The sequence below is a fragment of the Pelobates fuscus genome, chromosome 2 (genome assembly GCF_036172605.1).
Source record: "Pelobates fuscus isolate aPelFus1 chromosome 2, aPelFus1.pri, whole genome shotgun sequence".
NCBI lineage: Eukaryota > Metazoa > Chordata > Amphibia > Anura > Pelobatidae > Pelobates > Pelobates fuscus.
In genome coordinates, this window is record NC_086318.1 from 8,951,103 (window position 1) to 8,970,782 (window position 19,680).

At 45.5% G+C, this 19,680-nt stretch overlaps 1 protein-coding gene across 1 annotated transcript in view; it reads right to left on the bottom strand.

The window, feature by feature from the left end:
* The window catches only part of LOC134586419 (zinc finger protein 182-like), a 31,032-nt gene extending 20,666 nt beyond the window's left edge, over positions 1-10,366 (bottom strand). Inside the window, exon 1 of the mRNA XM_063441931.1 lies at positions 10,299-10,366. Coding sequence (XP_063298001.1) covers positions 10,299-10,357 — 59 coding nt within the window. The 5' untranslated portion in view covers positions 10,358-10,366. The remainder of the gene's footprint in view (positions 1-10,298) is intronic.
* Positions 10,367-19,680: the final 9,314 nt, after the last annotated feature.

Genomic DNA, 19,680 nt, shown 5'->3' on the forward strand with positions numbered 1-19,680 from the left:
CAATACCCCACCTCCTTCCCCTCCCCAGCCTGGCCCTACCCCTTCCCGTATCCCATGGCCCTGCCCTATCCCGGATATCCACTACCCCTTCCCCAAGCCACTCCCCAGGTTCCGGTCATGCCCAGTCCGACACAGTCTGCTCCGGATGTGCCCACATCCAACATGGCCGCCACTTCTTCCCTTAACCCTAATACAATACCCTTTCCGGCCACTAATATGGCGGCCCCCAGTACAGCCCTGATGCCGGTAATTCCCGGTGACTACCTATCCCCCGGTTATGACTCGCTAGCCACCCCCGCATCTGGGACCCCCGCTCATCCTCCAGTCCTGTCACCTTACCCGGGCCCTGCACGAAAGAAAGCTCAGATCATAGAATTAGATGAGAGAGATGAGGATAGTTCATCCCAGGACTCGTCGGAGGCTGCAAGAGCTGCTGCAGGAGCCTCAACTCATCGTTCCATCGATGATCCCTTTGGACACAAGGGCCGGGGTGAACGGACCCCTCCTAAATATGTTGCCTTTAACCCCACTCAAGCTAGCGCATTAATGAAATCGCTCCCTGACCCAGAAAAACAGCCTATGCCTTTTTACCGAGGGATAGTTCAAATTCAAAAGACCTATTCCGCCGCATGGCGTGATTTGCTGAGCATTTGTGCTATTAAAGCAGGGGATGCATACTGGCCGAGCATGGCCCGTCACCTCAGTACAGATCTACTTTCCAGTGATGTTGATTACCCCTCCGGGGTAACCTTTTGCACCCAATTAAGAGAATGGGCTAAAGACAAACTTGCAGATCAGGCTGCTGGCCTCACTGATGTTATTCAAGATAAAGGAGAATCAGTAGAAAGGTTCCATGCAAGACTGTATCAAATGTTCACAGATTTAGGATTTGATCTTACTGACAAAATTCATTCACAAATGCTGTCAGGTGCGTTTGTCCAAGGTGTTAAAGACTCTATACGTAAGGGAATCATTGCTGCACGCCCTGAATATAAGGTTGTTCCCCTGGATACCCTGCTTTTAGTTGCTAGAGGTTTGGAATCTGTTCAGACCCCAAGGAGACCCAATCCAGCTCCCCTCATGGTGGCCCGCGCTACCCCCATCACCTCTGGCACCAAGGGAGTCAAGTTAGAGGATGTAATTTGTTTTAATTGTGGGGCTCAGGGACACTACAGAAGTGACTGTCCGGAACCTAAAAGGGAACCAGGGGCACCCAAAAAGTTCTCCAAGCCTGCCCCAGGCCCCAAGACCGAGAAAAAGGTTCCAATTGTTGAAGAACCAGATGATTAGGAAGCTGGCAAGCCTGTGTCTGTAACCCCTGTAATGGCAGTGTCTACAGGGGATAAAGGGGGGCCACTTGCCACAGTGACTTTGCCCATTGAAGGCCACCCTACCACATTCCTTGTTGACACAGGTGCAGCCCGTAGTGTTCTGCGAGAACAAGACCTGCCAGACCCATCTTTTCTGTCAAATATTGATGTCTCTTGTGTTGGAGTGGATGGCCAGCCGAGACATAGCCCTCTAACAACTCCACTACGAGTTGGTTCTAGCCTGCTCGCTCGCTTTGTAGTATCCTCCACATGCCCAATTAACCTGTTAGGTGCTGATGTTCTCTCACGCCTGCAAGCATCCATCACCTTTACCCCGGATGGGCAGGTAGAAATGTTTACACCTCTATCTGTATCAGACACTTCAGCCCTGTGCTCCTTGCCTCTGATGCTGCATTTAGAAAAGCCCCGTGAGGAAGCAGCAGAATTAAGGTCTAATTTCCCAGAGGAATTAAAAACACAGGTGCCCGCCAAGTTATGGTCCTCAGGCCCAGAGGACATAGGTCACCTAAATGTTCCCCCTGTGGTGGTAAAGCTCATTCCAGGAGCTAAGCTACCAAGAAAACCACAATATCCCTTAAAACCAGCACAGTCTGCTGCCATTTCTATCCACATCAAGGCACTCTTAGAGAAGGGTGCCCTGGTAAAATGTAAATCTGAATGCAACACCCCATTATTTCCTGTGAAAAAGAAAACTCCAAAGGGTGAGCCAGAGAAGTACAGGATGGTCCAGGATCTCCGTGCTGTCAATGAAGCTACCGTCCTGGATACCCCTCTTGTACCAAATCCCCATACTCTGCTCTCTGGAGTCCCACCATCTGCAAAATTCTTCACAGTCATTGACCTGGCCAATGCCTTTTTCAGTGTTCCCCTGGACCCTTCCTGTCAATACCTGTTTGCTTTCACTCATGAGATGCAACAGTATACCTGGACTGTCATGCCCCAAGGGGCACAAAATTCTCCAAGTCAATTTGCAAAGGCCATGGGTACCATCCTTGATCCATGGCAAGCCGAGCACCCAGAAGTTGTTCTGCTCCAGTATGTGGATGATTTGTTACTCTGTGGAGCTGATATACCCACTACTGAAAATTGCTCAATTAGTCTCCTTTGCTATTTGGCAGAACAAGGATGCAAAGCTTCGCTCATCAAGCTACAATTCTGCCAACCTTCAGTAATTTTCCTCGGGCATTGCCTATCTCAAGGTACCAGACATCTTACTCGGGACCGGGTGAGAGCTGTGCTGGACATTCCGCCTCCAAGGACTTCAAAGTCTCTTCATGCCTTCCTAGGCCTCATTTCCTACTGCAGAGCATGGATCCCAGAAGCCTCTCTGCTTATGCAACCTCTCTATGATGCTCTTAAGTCTGACCCATTCTGTCTGACCAATGAAGCTCTGGACAATTTCGATGCTCTTAAACGTGCCATTGCTTCTGCTCCTGCCTTGGGCCTACCTGACTACTCCAAACCTTTCAAATTATATGTCTCTGAAAGACAAGGCCATGCAACAGGAGTTCTCACCCAAACTAATGACTTAAGAGGCTGCCAGAGGCCTATTCTTATTTCTCATGTCAGCTGGACATTGTGGCCAGAGGGACTCCTTCCTGTCTCAGGGCTGTTTTTGCTGCGAGAGAACTCATAGAAAGAACCTCAGACCTGGTCCTTGGCCACCCTCTGGTTGTTTTGGCCCCTCATGACATTTCTGCTATTATCAACCAAGTCCAGCTCAAGCACGTGTCTCCAGCCAGACACCTGCGCCTACAGTGTCATCTTCTTTTGCCTGACAACATTTCCATCCAAAGATGTCAAGTGCTTAATCCGTCCACTCTTCTTCCACTCCCTGAGGGGGGTATCTATTATGGATTTATCACAGATGAAACCTACATCTACCTGCTCTGTGGATGTATCAAGAAAGTCATGCATCCACATTTGTCATTTTATGAAGATGAGACACCTCTTTGTGAAGGCCCGGATTACGCCTTCTGCACCATGTGGTACAAGCCGAACATTACTCCTGAACCTTGCTATGAAGATGAGCTTTACCACTGGACCGATGTAAAGCTCACTACACAAGACTTCTATTGTGACTCTGAAGGCAATAGCATGGTCTTGGTCCAGCTACCTCAACAACTTAACTACCTTTACCGTCATTGGGATACCGCTATCCCACATATTCCTGTTACCAAGTTGAAGACAAGGTCATGGAATGATCTTGGGCCCATGGCAAAACTATGGGCCACCATGAATGAAGAACAACTACAGGAAAATGATATTGTCAAATACCCAACAACTGACCTTCTAGAAGCATGGCCACGCCATTTCCTGGAAAAGGAATTTCAAGATCTGGTCATAAAGAATGATTATGACCCAGAAACACCTCATGACTGTTTTGAACAGATGAAAATGGAAACAGTGCACTTACCAACTGTGCATGAGGATCCATTACCAGATCCGGATTTTACCCTGTTTGTGGACGGTTCAAGATATGCTGATGAAGAAGGAAGATACCATACAGGATATGCCGTAACCACAACAGATGAAGTTATCAAATCATCATCCTTACCGCCAACAATGTCTGCGCAAGAAGCTGAATTACAGGCTCTGACCTCAGCATGCAAAATTTCCGAAGGAAAACGTGCCAACGTCTATACAGATTCAAGATATGCTCTGGGTGTGGCACACGACTTCGGCCTAATTTGGAAGACAAGAGGATTCCTTACCACCGCTGGTACACCAGTCAAGCACAGCACTGCAATCAAGGAGCTAATGGATGCCCTCCTACTCCCCAAAGAGGTGGCCGTTTTAAAAGTCAAGGCCCATGGGAAATTGGATACAGATGAAGCAAAGGGCAACCATTTGGCTGATCAGGCTGCTAAGCTAGCGGCCAGGGATCTGCAGGAAGTGGACGAAGAAGTGTCCGGACAAGAAGAAGAAGAAGTTCCTATTTTTGCTCTGCAAACTCTTCCTACTGATTTACGAATTTTGCGAGAACAGCAAGCTGCAGTCACTCCTGAGGAAATCCAGAAATGGAAAAAGAAAGGAGCTGTCCAAAAGGACGGAATATATTACAACAACTCCAAATTTTGTCTTCCCAGAAATTTATACCCAGCAGTGGTCCAATGGGCACATGGGCCTGCACACCTGTCAAAAGAACTGATGGCCGCACTCATACAGAAGTATTATGAAGCACCTGGAATTACAACATTGATCAGCAACTTCTGTAAAGCCTGTGTCATTTGTGCAAAATGCAATCCAGGAAGACCAGTCAAGGTACCTGCAAAACACCTGGCAAAGCCCATGTACCCCTTCCAGCGAATTCAAATTGACCACATCCAAATGCCCAAGAGTGGGCCCCATGAATATGCACTAGTCATAGTGGACATGTTCTCAGGATGGCCAGAGGCATACCCAGTGGCCAATATCACTGCAAAAACAACCGCAAGACGCCTACTTACCGAGATAGTATGTAGGTTCGGACTTCCAGAAGTCATTGAAAGTGACCAAGGCCCAGCCTTTACAGCAACAGTGACTAAAGAAATTTGGACTGCTCTAGGGGTGACTCTAGCCTTCCACACCCCTTACCACCCACAAAGTAGTGGTAAAGTGGAGCGCATGAATGGCACTCTAAAAACCAGAATGTTAAAAATGTCACAAGAAACAAAGATGCCCTGGCCAGAAAGCCTGCCAATAGCTTTATTTAGCGTTAGGCACACACCTAGAGGGAAGCATTCACTGTCCCCATATGAAGTTCTATTTGGGACAGCACCCAGACTAGGTTGTTATTATCCGCAACAGTTGCAGCTCCAATCAGATGTTTTAGTAGATTATGTAACTGAACTTGCAAGTGCCTTAAACAAAATACATGCCCAAGTTTTCTCTTCAATTCCAGATCCCGAATTGGATACAGGTTCCCATAACCTGCTTCCCGGAGATTGGGTCCTGGTCAAGAAGTTTGTGCGGAAAAATACCCTGGAACCAAGATTTGACGGTCCATTCCAAGTTCTTCTGATTACCGCAACCTCCGTCAAACTGGCCGGTAGGCCAAATTGGATCCACGCTTCCCACTGCAAGAAATCTCCTGCCCCAGAGGAAGCGAGTACCGCACAAACATGTATCTCTGGTACACCTTCTCCCTAATTAGCCTTATAAAGGCCCAGCAAGTAGCCATTACCAAAGATATTAGTGGGTACACCTTCTGGTATAATTCATCGTGCACCCAGGTGGCTACTTATACCTTTGATTACTGTGATATTGTAGAATGCCCATTTCCCACACCACAAATCCAGAGCATCTATAGAGATATCCCTCATTCGAAAGACCCATATGTTTGTGTAGTTGACAAGCAATGGGGGCACAATTGTGACCATTGGGGGGCGGCGGGATGGAAAGCCGGGCCTGCCTGGGGTTACAAACCAAAAAGTGCCGTAGCTAAAGTAGATGATCATGGTAGATCTCTTCTCCAGAGAATGACTTTGAGAAAGCCTGGGGGGAGTACACCAATGAAATTAATCCTTAACATTGAGCATCCAAGCCCAACAGATGCAGACCAGTATGTGATGGGAATGTATTGGAAAAAGGGTTCCTACCAAAAATTAGGGCATTTCTACCTCAAAGATATGTGCAACTCTTCTGAGTGGCAAGGGGCCACCCATATGGTCCCTAACCCATTAAAACCTCATATCCAGACCTTTCAAGACATGATGGCCATTGCTAACCCCACCTTTGAAGATACCATGGCCGCTGAAACAGGTTTTAATGATGTAAATCTATGGTTAGAATGGATTGCATGGACAAAAGAGTATCCTCTCCTAACCCAGGATGTCAAACCCCCAGATGGTATTACTGTGTATAAAGGTAACTATACTTGTTATGCTAATTACGATGGAATAGGTAAATTCTTGGGTAACTTCTCTAAGGGGTATTGTGCTACCTACAGAAATGTCTCTATGGACTTGTTGCAGTTTCATACCAGGTCATTAGGGGATATTTACTGGTTGTGTGGGGATTTACAGCTAAGATCCAGAATGGACAAGCAGTGGTGGGGGGAGTGTACTCTAGCTAAAGCTATTATGCCTATACATATCATCTCTGACACACACCTCGTCACCCATGGGTCCAAACACACTAAGGTTAAACGTGACGCCCCAGTGAAAGGAAGTTTTGATCCTCATGTGTATATTGATGCCATTGGAGTGCCTAGGGGGGTGCCCAATGAGTTTAAAGCAAGGGATGAAGTTGCTGCAGGATTTGAATCAATTTTTACCATAGTTACCGCAAACAAGAATTTAAATTGGATAAATTACATTTATTATAACCAACAGCGTTTTGTTAATTACACTAGAGACGCCCTCCAGGGGTTGGCCGAACAGTTGCAGGCCACATCCCAAATGGCCTTCCAGAATAGAATGGCCCTAGATATGATCTTAGCCGAAAAAGGAGGGGTTTGTAAAATTTTGCCCGACACTATGACATGTTGTACCTACATCCCAGAAAACACAGGCCCTAATGGTAAAGTTACATTAGCCATAGAAAAATTAAATGACCTGTCTGAAGAGTTAAAAAGGAATTCTGGGATAAAAGATCCCTGGGAAAGATGGTTTGGTTGGATGACAGGATGGCAAAAGGCTTTAATGCAGATTGGTATGGCTATACTAATTTTCCTTTTTATTTTTGCTCTTCTCTTTTGTTGTATCCTCCCCTGTCTGAGAAATTCCCTCATGAAGACTGTTGACCAAGCGGCACCCACTTTCACCCATCTCGAAGTTGATGACCAAGAATCTCAAGACATCAACTCACCCTGTCTGCCGCTGCAAACAATCCCTTTTGTTGATAAAGTGCAGGAATTCTAGGAAGGGACTAGCTTAGGGATAGCATCTGTCAGTGAATGGTAAAGGCCCCGTGTGGAGAAGTGGTGGGTTAGCTGCCGTGGGACACCCATGGGTGTGAAGTGTTCGAGAGCCATACTGACGGATGAGTTAGCCTATTAGGGTCAGCTCTAGGGACAGACTTGCACTTTGCATTAACACCTAGATAGCGGCCACGGGGTTTCTGTGCCTTTGGGTTAACACGTCTTCTGATACTAACATAATAAAGTTTTATCTCTTAGAATCTAACATTTCATAGGGGGGACTGATGTGGAATTATTAAAAATTATTATTGTACTTGTATTGAATTATTGTACTAACTCCATTTTAACTTTATACTGTGACTTCCTCCTCCATTTTGTCCTCCTAACCTGACTTCTTCAATCCTCCATTTTGTCCTCATGACTTAACTTGTTCATTTTTAAAACTACCTTACGTGACTGAACTTCTCAACCCAATTAGTATAGTAGACAAAGACTGTGTTTCCTGCAAGGACAAGCACCAGGAGGTGCTGGCTACTCCTTAAACCTTGCTGGCTACTCCTTAGAACTTGTAAGATAATGTAGTTTGAAGGCCACGAGAACACAGTAGTAATGAAATGTTCTATTCATAAGAGACCTTGCACCTGGACATGAAGCCTGATATCATTGACCGTGTAAAATGACGCTCAAGACCCCCTTATCCCCACCCGTGTCCAGAATAATCCCACCTCTGATGGGTGGGCACGGGACTAACCTCTTAATTTTTCGAACCAATAGGTAAGACACTAACCCCGACACTTAACAATTAATCCAATTGATGATGTTTATTTGCTGATATTCTAATAATCAATGATGACGCAAAATGCCTCTTAAAAGGGCTTGCGCGCCCGCTTTTTCTTCACTTGCCAATAAACTTTCTCGAAGTTATTTTAACCTGAACCTTGTGTGTCAGACTTAATTACTTCAGCGTATATACGCAATTTAATTTTATTGATTTGGACAGGAACAGATAGACATTTGAACATTTTGGTTTACTTTCAAAAAGTACCATAACACTATATATAGGGTATTATCACTGTGTGTATCTGATATACTATATATAGGGTATTATCACTGTGTGTGTGTATGATATACTATATATAGGGTATTATCATTGTGTGTGTGTGTGATATACTATATATAGGTGTAACGGACCGTTTCAGCATAAAAGGGGAAAAATCCGTTTAGGCGATAATCCCCTTTTCTAGAGACAGGCACAGCTACTGCAGAACATCAGACCTCACGAGTTGGATACGAAATAACACTCCGAACTGGAACAGCTGAACAAGAAAAGCATACAATCGGCTTACACTCTTGGCAGTCAGCTTACAATCCAATCCCCCCCAAGAACGAGACAACACTTCATTTTGAGGGTTAAGCAGGAACTCTAGACTGGGACACCCAGTCTGGCTTTTATTTCCAACTCACACATACAGGCCACACCCAGGGGGAGGCATAAAAGAACCAATGACATAGATGTTACCTCCCACACATCCCCTCCCCTTAGTGTGACACATAATCCCATTATGCATACAGAGTAAAATATACTTTTACACAACTTTCATAACTTTAAAACCATACATCACATTCACATAAAAATACATATCCACAATCAATCTATTCAGGGGAACAACATATTAAAAAATGGCATGAATCCGACCAGGGGTTTAAAAGTTACTAAAAGTATCTTTTGGGCCCTTGCTTGCAGCATGGCACAATCTGGCCCAAACAGAAGTAAAACATCCCCCACAATGCATCCCGGCTTCCTCCCTTCTGCCCTGGAGATAATTGGAGAAGTAATCCAATTATCTAGGACTAGAGTCAGACTCCATTAACCACATGGTTGCAAAAAGACAGTAAAAGACATAAAATTACATACTGATACATTTAACACATAAAACACACATTTCTACATATCCCCAGTTTAACTGAACACAAATACCTACATAATATTTAAGACAGTATTACTGTGATATGTTACAAAGTCTTAAAGGGACATTAGTCCCAAAATGTCCACCGCTGATTTTAAAGGGCCAGTAGTAGCAATATAAATTATACATGCCCAAATATAGTCTTTAAAGTGCAATATGTCCAGGGGCCATAGTCGCAGGGCAGGAGGCTAGCAGCCAGGCTTCTCCAGCCCACAGTGGCGAAGTTGGTTTCGCCACAATAGGGTATTATCACTGTGTGTATCTGATATACTATATATAGGGTATTATCACTGTGTGTATCTGATATACTATATATAGGGTATTATCACTGTGTGTATCTGATATACTATATATAGGGTATTATCACTGTGTGTGTGTGTGATATACTATATATAGGGTATTATCACTGTGTGTATCTGATATACTATATATAGGGTATTATCACTGTGTGTGTGTATGATATACTATATATAGGGTATTATCACTGTGTGTATGATATACTATATATAGGGTATTATCACTGTGTGTGTGTCTGATATACTATATATAGGGTATTATCACTGTGTGTGTATCTGATATACTATATATAGGGTATTATCACTGTGTGTGTGTCTGATATACTATATATAGGGTATTATCACTGTGTGTGTATCTGATATACTATATATAGGGTATTATCACTGTGTGTATCTGATATACTATATATAGGGTATTATCACTGTGTGTGTGTGATATACTATATATAGGGTATTATCACTGTGTGTGTATCTGATATACTATATATAGGGTATTATCACTGTGTGTATCTGATATACTATATATAGGGTATTATCACTGTGTGTGTGTATGATATACTATATATAGGGTATTATCACTGTGTGTGTATGATATACTATATATAGGGTATTATCACTGTGTGTATCTGATATACTATATATAGGGTATTATCACTGTGTGTGTATGATATACTATATATAGGGTATTATCACTGTGTGTATCTGATATACTATATATAGGGTATTATCACTGTGTGTGTGTGATATACTATATATAATATAATACAAGCTATAATGAGATCACTATACACATTTTATAACCCCAGGGCTGATTGCCACATGCTCCCATGCAGACAGTGATAGTACATGTAATGAAACTTACCGGCTTTCACCCTGCCTGCCCTCCTGCTCCAAAACACAGAGGCAAAGTGAGCTGCGCATGCGCAACAAAGTCCCGGTATCTGCGCATGTGCAACACTGCCCTCCACTCCGCGCGTGCGCACATCTCTTCCTCGTCTCAGCGCATGCATAATCTTGTACGAGCTCTATACGCATTCTTCAACGTGCACACGCATGCGCGGACGTATAAAATATCACGCGCACTGTAAAATTAGATGTAAATAGTGCAAGAAAAATCCGAGTTCTAATCACTAGAGCCGGGCTCACATTAACCCTGAATACAGAGTGTAATCACTAGAGCCGGGCTCACATTAACCCTGAATACAGAGCGTAATCCCAGAGCTCACATTAACCCTGAATACAGAGTGTAATCCCAGAGCTCACATTAACCCTGAATACAGAGTGTAATCCCAGAGCTCACATTAACCCTGAATACAGAGTGTAATCCCAGAGCTCACATTAACCCTGAATACAGAGTGTAATCCCAGAGCTCACATTAACCCTGAATACAGAGTGTAATCCCAGAGCTCACATTAACCCTGAATACAGAGTGTAATCCCAGAGCTCACATTAACCCTGAATACAGAGCGTAATCCCAGAGCCAAGCTCACATTAACCCTGAATACAGAGTGTAATCCCAGAGCCGGGCTCACATTAACCCTGAATACAGAGTGTAATCCCAGAGCCGGGCTCACATTAACCCTGAATACAGAGTGTAATCCCAGAGCCGGGCTCACATTAACCCTGAATACAGAGTGTAATCCCAGAGCTCACATTAACCCTGAATACAGAGTGTAATCCCAGAGCTCACATTAACCCTGAATACAGAGTGTAATCCCAGAGCCAAGCTCACATTAACCCTGAATACAGAGTGTAATCCCAGAGCCGGGCTCACATTAACCCTGAATACAGAGTGTAATCCCAGAGCTCACATTAACCCTGAATACAGAGTGTAATCCCAGAGCTCACATTAACCCTGAATACAGAGTGTAATCCCAGAGCTCACATTAACCCTGAATACAGAGTGTAATCCCAGAGCCGGGCTCACATTAACCCTGAATACAGAGTGTAATCCCAGAGCCGGGCTCACATTAACCCTGAATACAGAGTGTAATCCCAGAGCCGGGCTCACATTAACCCTGAATACAGAGTGTAATCCCAGAGCTCACATTAACCCTAAATACAGAGTGTAATCCCAGAGCTCACATTAACCCTGAATACAGAGTGTAATCCCAGAGCTCACATTAACCCTGAATACAGAGTGTAATCCCAGAGCTCACATTAACCCTGAATACAGAGTGTAATCCCAGAGCTCACATTAACCCTAAATACAGAGTGTAATCCCAGAGCTCACATTAACCCTGAATACAGAGTGTAATCCCAGAGCTCACATTAACCCTGAATACAGAGTGTAATCCCAGAGCTCACATTAACCCTGAATACAGAGTGTAATCCCAGAGCCGGGCTCACATTAACCCTGAATACAGAGTGTAATCCCAGAGCTCACATTAACCCTGAATACAGAGCGTAATCCCAGAGCTCACATTAACCCTGAATACAGAGTGTAATCCCAGAGCCGGGCTCACATTAACCCTGAATACAGAGTGTAATCCCAGAGCCGGGCTCACATTAACCCTGAATACAGAGTGTAATCCCAGAGCCAGGCTCACATTAACCCTGAATACAGAGTGTAATCCCAGAGCCAGTCTCACATTAACCCTGAATACAGAGTGTAATCCCAGAGCCGGGCTCACATTAACCCTGAATACAGAGTGTAATCCCAGAGCCGGGCTCACATTAACCCTGAATACAGAGCGTAATCCCAGAGCCGGGCTCACATTAACCCTGAATACAGAGCGTAATCCCAGAGCCGGGCTCACATTAACCCTGAATACAGAGTGTAATCCCAGAGCTCACATTAACCCTGAATACAGAGTGTAATCCCAGAGCTCACATTAAACCTGAATACAGAGCGTAATCCCAGAGCTCACATTAACCCTGAATACAGAGTGTAATCCCAGAGCCAGTCTCACATTAACCCTGAATACAGAGTGTAATCCCAGAGCCGGGCTCACATTAACCCTGAATACAGAGTGTAATCCCAGAGCCAGGCTCACATTAACCCTGAATACAGAGTGTAATCCCAGAGCCAGTCTCACATTAACCCTGAATACAGAGTGTAATCCCAGAGCCGGGCTCACATTAACCCTGAATACAGAGTGTAATCCCAGAGCCGGGCTCACATTAACCCTGAATACAGAGCGTAATCCCAGAGCCGGGCTCACATTAACCCTGAATACAGAGCGTAATCCCAGAGCCGGGCTCACATTAACCCTGAATACAGAGTGTAATCCCAGAGCTCACATTAACCCTGAATACAGAGTGTAATTCCAGAGCTCACATTAACCCTGAATACAGAGTGTAATCCCAGAGCCGGGCTCACATTAACCCTGAATACAGAGTGTAATCCCAGAGCCGGGCTCACATTAACCCTGAATACAGAGCGTAATCCCAGAGCCGGGCTCACATTAACCCTGAATACAGAGTGTAATCCCAGAGCTCACATTAACCCTGAATACAGAGTGTAATCCCAGAGCTCACATTAACCCTGAATACAGAGTGTAATCCCAGAGATCACATTAACCCTGAATACAGAGTGTAATCCCAGAGCTCACATTAACCCTGAATACAGAGTGTAATCCCAGAGCTCACATTAACCCTAAATACAGAGTGTAATCCCAGAGCTCACATTAACCCTGAATACAGAGTGTAATCCCAGAGCTCACATTAACCCTGAATACAGAGTGTAATCCCAGAGCTCACATTAACCCTGAATACAGAGTGTAATCCCAGAGCTCACATTAACCCTGAATACAGAGTGTAATCCCAGAGCCGGGCTCACATTAACCCTGAATACAGAGTGTAATCCCAGAGCCGGGCTCACATTAACCCTGAATACAGAGTGTAATCCCAGAGCTCACATTAACCCTGAATACAGAGTGTAATCCCAGAGCTCACATTAACCCTGAATACAGAGTGTAATCCCAGAGCTCACATTAACCCTGAATACAGAGTGTAATCCCAGAGCTCACATTAACCCTGAATACAGAGTGTAATCCCAGAGCTCACATTAACCCTGAATACAGAGTGTATTCCCAGAGCCGGGCTCACATTAACCCTGAATACAGAGTGTAATCCCAGAGCCGGGCTCACATTGACCCTGAATACAGAGTGTAATCCCAGAGCCGGGCTCACATTAACCCTAAATACAGAGCGTAATCCCAGAGCCGGGCTCACATTAACCCTGAATACTGAGTGTAATCCCAGAGCCGGGCACACATTAACCCTGAAATCAGAGTGTAATACCAGAGCCGGGCTCACATTAACCCTGAATACAGAGTGTAATCCCAGAGCCGGGATCACATTAACCCTGAATACAGAGTGTAATCCCAGAGCTCACATTAACCCTGAATACAGAGTGTAATCCCAGAGCTCACATTAACCCTGAATACAGAGTGTAATCCCAGAGTTCACATTAACCCTGAATACAGAGTGTAATCCCAGAGCCGGGCTCACATTAACCCTAAATACAGAGTGTAATCCCAGAGCTCACATTAACCCTGAATACAGAGTGTAATCCCAGAGCCGGGCTCACATTAACCCTGAATACAGAGTGTAATCCCAGAGCCGGGCTCACATTAACCCTGAATACAGAGTGTAATCCCAGAGCCGGGCTCACATTAACCCTGAATACAGAGTGTAATCCCAGAGCAGGGCTCACATAAACTCTGAATACAGAGTGTAATCCCAGAGCCGGGCTCACATTAACCCTGAATACAGAGTGTAATCCCAGAGCCAGGCTCACATTAACCCTGAATACAGAGTGTAATCCCAGAGCTCACATTAACCCTGAATACAGAGTGTATTCCCAGAGCCGGGCTCACATTAACACTGAATACAGAGTGTAATCCCAGAGCCGGGCTCACATTAACCCTGAATACAGAGTGTAATCCCAGAGCCGGGCTCACATTAACCCTGAATACAGAGTGTAATCCCAGAGCTCACATTAACCCTGAATACAGAGTGTAATCCCAGAGCTCACATTAACCCTGAATACAGAGTGTAATCCCAGAGCTCACATTAACCCTGAATACAGAGTGTAATCCCAGAGCTCACATTAACCCTGAATACAGAGAGTAATCCCAGAGCTCACATTAACCCTGAATACAGAGTGTAATCCCAGAGCCGGGCTCACATTAACCCTGAATACAGTGTGTAATCCCAGAGCCGGGCTCACATTAACCCTGAATACAGAGTGTAATCCCAGAGCTCACATTAACCCTGACTACAGAGTGTAATCCCAGAGCTCACATTAACCCTAAATACAGAGCGTAATCCCAGAGCCGGGCTCACATTAACCCTGAATACTGAGTGTAATCCCAGAGCCGGGCTCACATTAACCCTGAATACAGAGTGTAATACCAGAGCTCACATTAACCCTGAATACAGAGTGTAATCCCAGAGCTCACGTTAACCCTGAATACACAGTGTAATCCCAGAGCCGGGCTCACATTAACCCTGAATACAGAGTGTAATCCCAGAGCCGGGATCACATTAACCCTGAATACAGAGTGTAATCCCAGAGCCAGGCTCACATTAACCCTGAATACAGAGTGTAATCCCAGAGCCAGGCTCACATTAACCCTGAATACAGAGTGTAATCCCAGAGCTCACATTAACCCTGAATACAGAGTGTAATCCCAGAGCTCACATTAACCCTGAATACAGAGTGTAATCCCAGAGCCGGGCTCACATTAACCCTGAATACAGAGTGTAATCCCAGAGCCGGGCTCACATTAAACCTGAATACAGAGTGTAATCCCAGAGCTCACATTAACCTTGAATACAGAGTGTAATCCCAGAGCCGGGCTCACATTAACCCTGAATACAGAGTGTAATCCCAGAGCCGGGCTCACATTAACCCTGAATACAGAGTGTAATCCCAGAGCCGGGCTCACATTAACCCTGAATACAGAGTGTAATCCCAGAGCCGGGCTGACATAAACCCTGAATACAGAGTGTAATCCCAGAGCCGGGCTCACATTAACCCTGAATACAGAGTGTAATCCCAGAGCCGGGCTCACATTAACCCTGAATACAGAGTGTAATCCCAGAGCAGGGCTCACATAAACTCTGAATACAGAGTGTAATCCCAGAGCCGGGCTCACATTAACCCTGAATACAGAGTGTAATCCCAGAGCTCACATTAACCCTGAATACAGAGTGTAATCCCAGAGCTCACATTAACCCTGAATACAGAGTGTAATCCCAGAGCTCACATTAACCCTGAATACAGAGCGTAATCGCAGAGCCGGGCTCACATTAACCCTGAATACAGAGCGTAATCCCAGAGCCGGGCTCACATTAACCCTGAATACAGAGTGTAATCCCAGAGCCGGGCTCACATTAACCCTGAATACAGAGTGTAATCCCAGAGCCGGGCTCACATTAACCCTGAATACAGAGTGTAATCCCAGAGCCGGGCTCACATTAACCCTGAATACAGAGCGTAATCCCAGAGCCGGGCTCACATTAACCCTGAATACAGAGTGTAATCCCAGAGCCGGGCTCACATTAACCCTGAATACAGAGTGTAATCCCAGAGCCGGGCTGACATAAACCCTGAATACAGAGTGTAATCCCAGAGCCGGGCTCACATTAACCCTGAATACAGAGTGTAATCCTAGAGCAGGGCTCACATAAACTCTGAATACAGAGTGTAATCCCAGAGCCGGGCTCACATTAACCCTGAATACAGAGTGTAATCCCAGAGCCAGGCTCACATTAACCCTGAATACAGAGTGTAATCCCAGAGCTCACATTAACCCTGAATACAGAGTGTAATCCCAGAGCCGGGCTCACATTAACCCTGAATACAGAGTGTAATCCCAGAGCTCACATTAACCCTGAATACAGAGTGTAATCCCAGAGCTCACATTAACTCTGAATACAGAGTGTAATCCCAGAGCCAGGCTCACATTAACCCTGAATACAGAGTGTAATCCCAGAGCCGGGCTCACATTAACCCTGAATACAGAGTGTAATCCCAGAGCCAGGCTCACATTAACCCTGAATACAGAGTGTAATCCCAGAGCCGGGCTCACATTAACCCTGAATACAGAGTGTAATCTCAGAGCTCACATTAACCCTGAATACAGAGTGTAATCCCAGAGCTCACATTAACCCTGAATACAGAGTGTAATCCCAGAGCCGGGCTCACATTAACCCTGAATACAGAGTGTAATCCCAGAGCTCACATTAACCCTGAATACAGAGTGTAATCCCAGAGCTCACATTAACCCTGAATACAGAGTGTAATCCCAGAGCTCACATTAACCTGAATACAGAGCGTAATCCCAGAGCCGGGCTCACATTAACCCTGAATGCAGAGCGTAATCCCAGAGCCGGGATCACATTAACCCTGAATACAGAGTGTAATCCCAGAGCCGGGCTCACATTAACCCTGAATACAGAGTGTAATCCCAGAGCCGGGCTCACATTAACCCTGAATACTGAGTGTAATTCCAGAGCCGGGCTCACATTAACCCTGAATACAGAGTGTAATCCCAGAGCCGGGCTCACATTAACCCTGAATACAGAGTGTAATTCCAGAGCCGGGCTCACATTAACCCTGAATACAGAGCGTAATCCCAGAGCCGGGCTCACATTAACCCTGAATACAGAGTGTAATCCCAGAGCTCACATTAACCCTGAATACAGAGTGTAATCCCAGAGCTCACATTAACCCTGAATACAGAGTGTAATCCCAGAGCTCACATTAACCTGAATACAGAGCGTAATCCCAGAGCCGGGCTCACATTAACCCTGAATGCAGAGCGTAATCCCAGAGCCGGGATCACATTAACCCTGAATACAGAGTGTAATCCCAGAGCCGGGCTCACATTAACCCTGAATACAGAGTGTAATCCCAGAGCCGGGCTCACATTAACCCTGAATACAGAGTGTAATCCCAGAGCCGGGCTCACATTAACCCTGAATACAGAGTGTAATCCCAGAGCCGGGCTCACATTAACCCTGAATACAGAGTGTAATTCCAGAGCCGGGCTCACATTAACCCTGAATACAGAGCGTAATCCCAGAGCCGGGCTCACATTAACCCTGAATACAGAGTGTAATCCCAGAGCTCACATTAACCCTGAATACAGAGCGTAATCCCAGAGCCGGGCTCACATTAACTCTGAATACAGAGTGTAATCCCAGAGCTCACATTAACCCTGAATACAGAGTGTAATCCCAGAGCTCACATTAACCCTGAATACAGAGTGTAATCCCAGAGCTCACATTAACCCTGAATACAGAGTGTAATCCCAGAGCTCACATTAACCCTGAATACAGAGTGTAATCACAGAGCCGGGCTCACATTAACCCTGAATACAGAGTGTAATCCCAGAGCCAGGCTCACATTAACCCTGAATACAGAGTGTAATCCCAGAGCTCACATTAACCCTGAATACAGAGTGTAATCCCAGAGCCGGGCTCACATTAACCCTGAATACAGAGTGTAATCCCAGAGCCAGGCTCACATTAACCCTGAATACAGAGTGTAATCCCAGAGCTCACATTAACCCTGAATACAGAGTGTAATCCCAGAGCCGGGCTCACATTAACCCTGAATACAGAGTGTAATCCCAGAGCCGGGCTCACATTAACCCTGAATACAGAGTGTAATCCCAGAGCCAGGCTCACATTAACCCTGAATACAGAGTGTAATCCCAGAGCTCACATTAACCCTGAATACAGAGTGTAATCCCAGAGCCGGGCTCACATTAACCCTGAATACAGAGTGTAATCCCAGAGCCGGGCTCACATTAACCCTGAATACAGAGTGTAATCCCAGAGCCAGGCTCACATTAACCCTGAATACAGAGTGTAATCCCAGAGCCGGGCTCACATTAACCCTGAATACAGAGTGTAATCTCAGAGCTCACATTAACCCTGAATACAGAGTGTAATCCCAGAGCTCACATTAACCCTGAATACAGAGTGTAATCCCAGAGCCGGGCTCACATTAACCCTGAATACAGAGTGTAATCCCAGAGCCGGGCTCACATTAACCCTGAATACAGAGTGTAATTCCAGAGCCGGGCTCACATTAACCCTGAATACAGAGCGTAATCCCAGAGCCGGGCTCACATTAACCCTGAATACAGAGTGTAATCCCAGAGCTCACATTAACCCTGAATACAGAGTGTAATCCCAGAGCTCACATTAACCCTGAATACAGAGCGTAATCCCAGAGCCGGGCTCACATTAACTCTGAATACAGAGTGTAATCCCAGAGCTAACATTAACCCTGAATACAGAGTGTAATCCCAGAGCTCACATTAACCCTGAATACAGAGTGTAATCCCAGAGCTCACATTAACCCTGAATACAGAGTGTAATCCCAGAGCTCACATTAACCCTGAATACAGAGTGTAATCCCAGAGCTCACATTAACCCTGAATACAGAGTGTAATCCCAGAGCCGGGCTCACATTAACCCTGAATACAGAGTGTAATCCCAGAGCCGGGCTCACATTAACCCTGAATACAGAGTGTAATCCCAGAGCCGGGCTCACATTAACCCTGAATACAGAGTGTAATCCCAGAGCCGGGCTCACATAAACTCTGAATACAGAGTGTAATCCCAGAGCCGGGTTCACATTAACCCTGAATACAGAGTGTAATCCCAGAGCCGGGCTCACATTAACCCTGAATACAGAGTGTAATCCCAGAGCCGGGCTCACATAAACTCTGAATACAGAGTGTAATCCCAGAGCCGGGCTCACATTAACCCTGAATACAGAGTGTAATCCCAGAGCCGGGCTGAAATAAAGCCTGAATACAGAGTGTAATCCCAGAGCCGGGCTCACATTAACCCTGAATACAGAGTGTAATCCCAGAGCCGGGCTCACATTAACCCTAAATACAGAGTGTAATCCCAGAGCCGGGCTCAAATTAACCCTGAATACAGAGTGTAATCCCAGAGCCGGACTCACATTAACCCTGAATACAGAGTGTAATCCCAGAGCCAGGCTCACATTAACCCTAAATACAGAGTGTAATCCCAGAGCCGGGCTCAAATTAACCCTGAATAAAGAGTGTAATCCCAGAGCCGGACTCACATTAACCCTGAATACAGAGTGTAATCCCAGAGCCAGTCTCACATTAACCCTGAATACAGAGTGTAATCCCAGAGCCGGGCTCACATTAACCCTGAATACAGAGTGTAATCCCAGAGCTCACATTAACCCTGAATACAGAGTGTAATCCCAGAGCTCACATTAACCCTGAATACAAAGT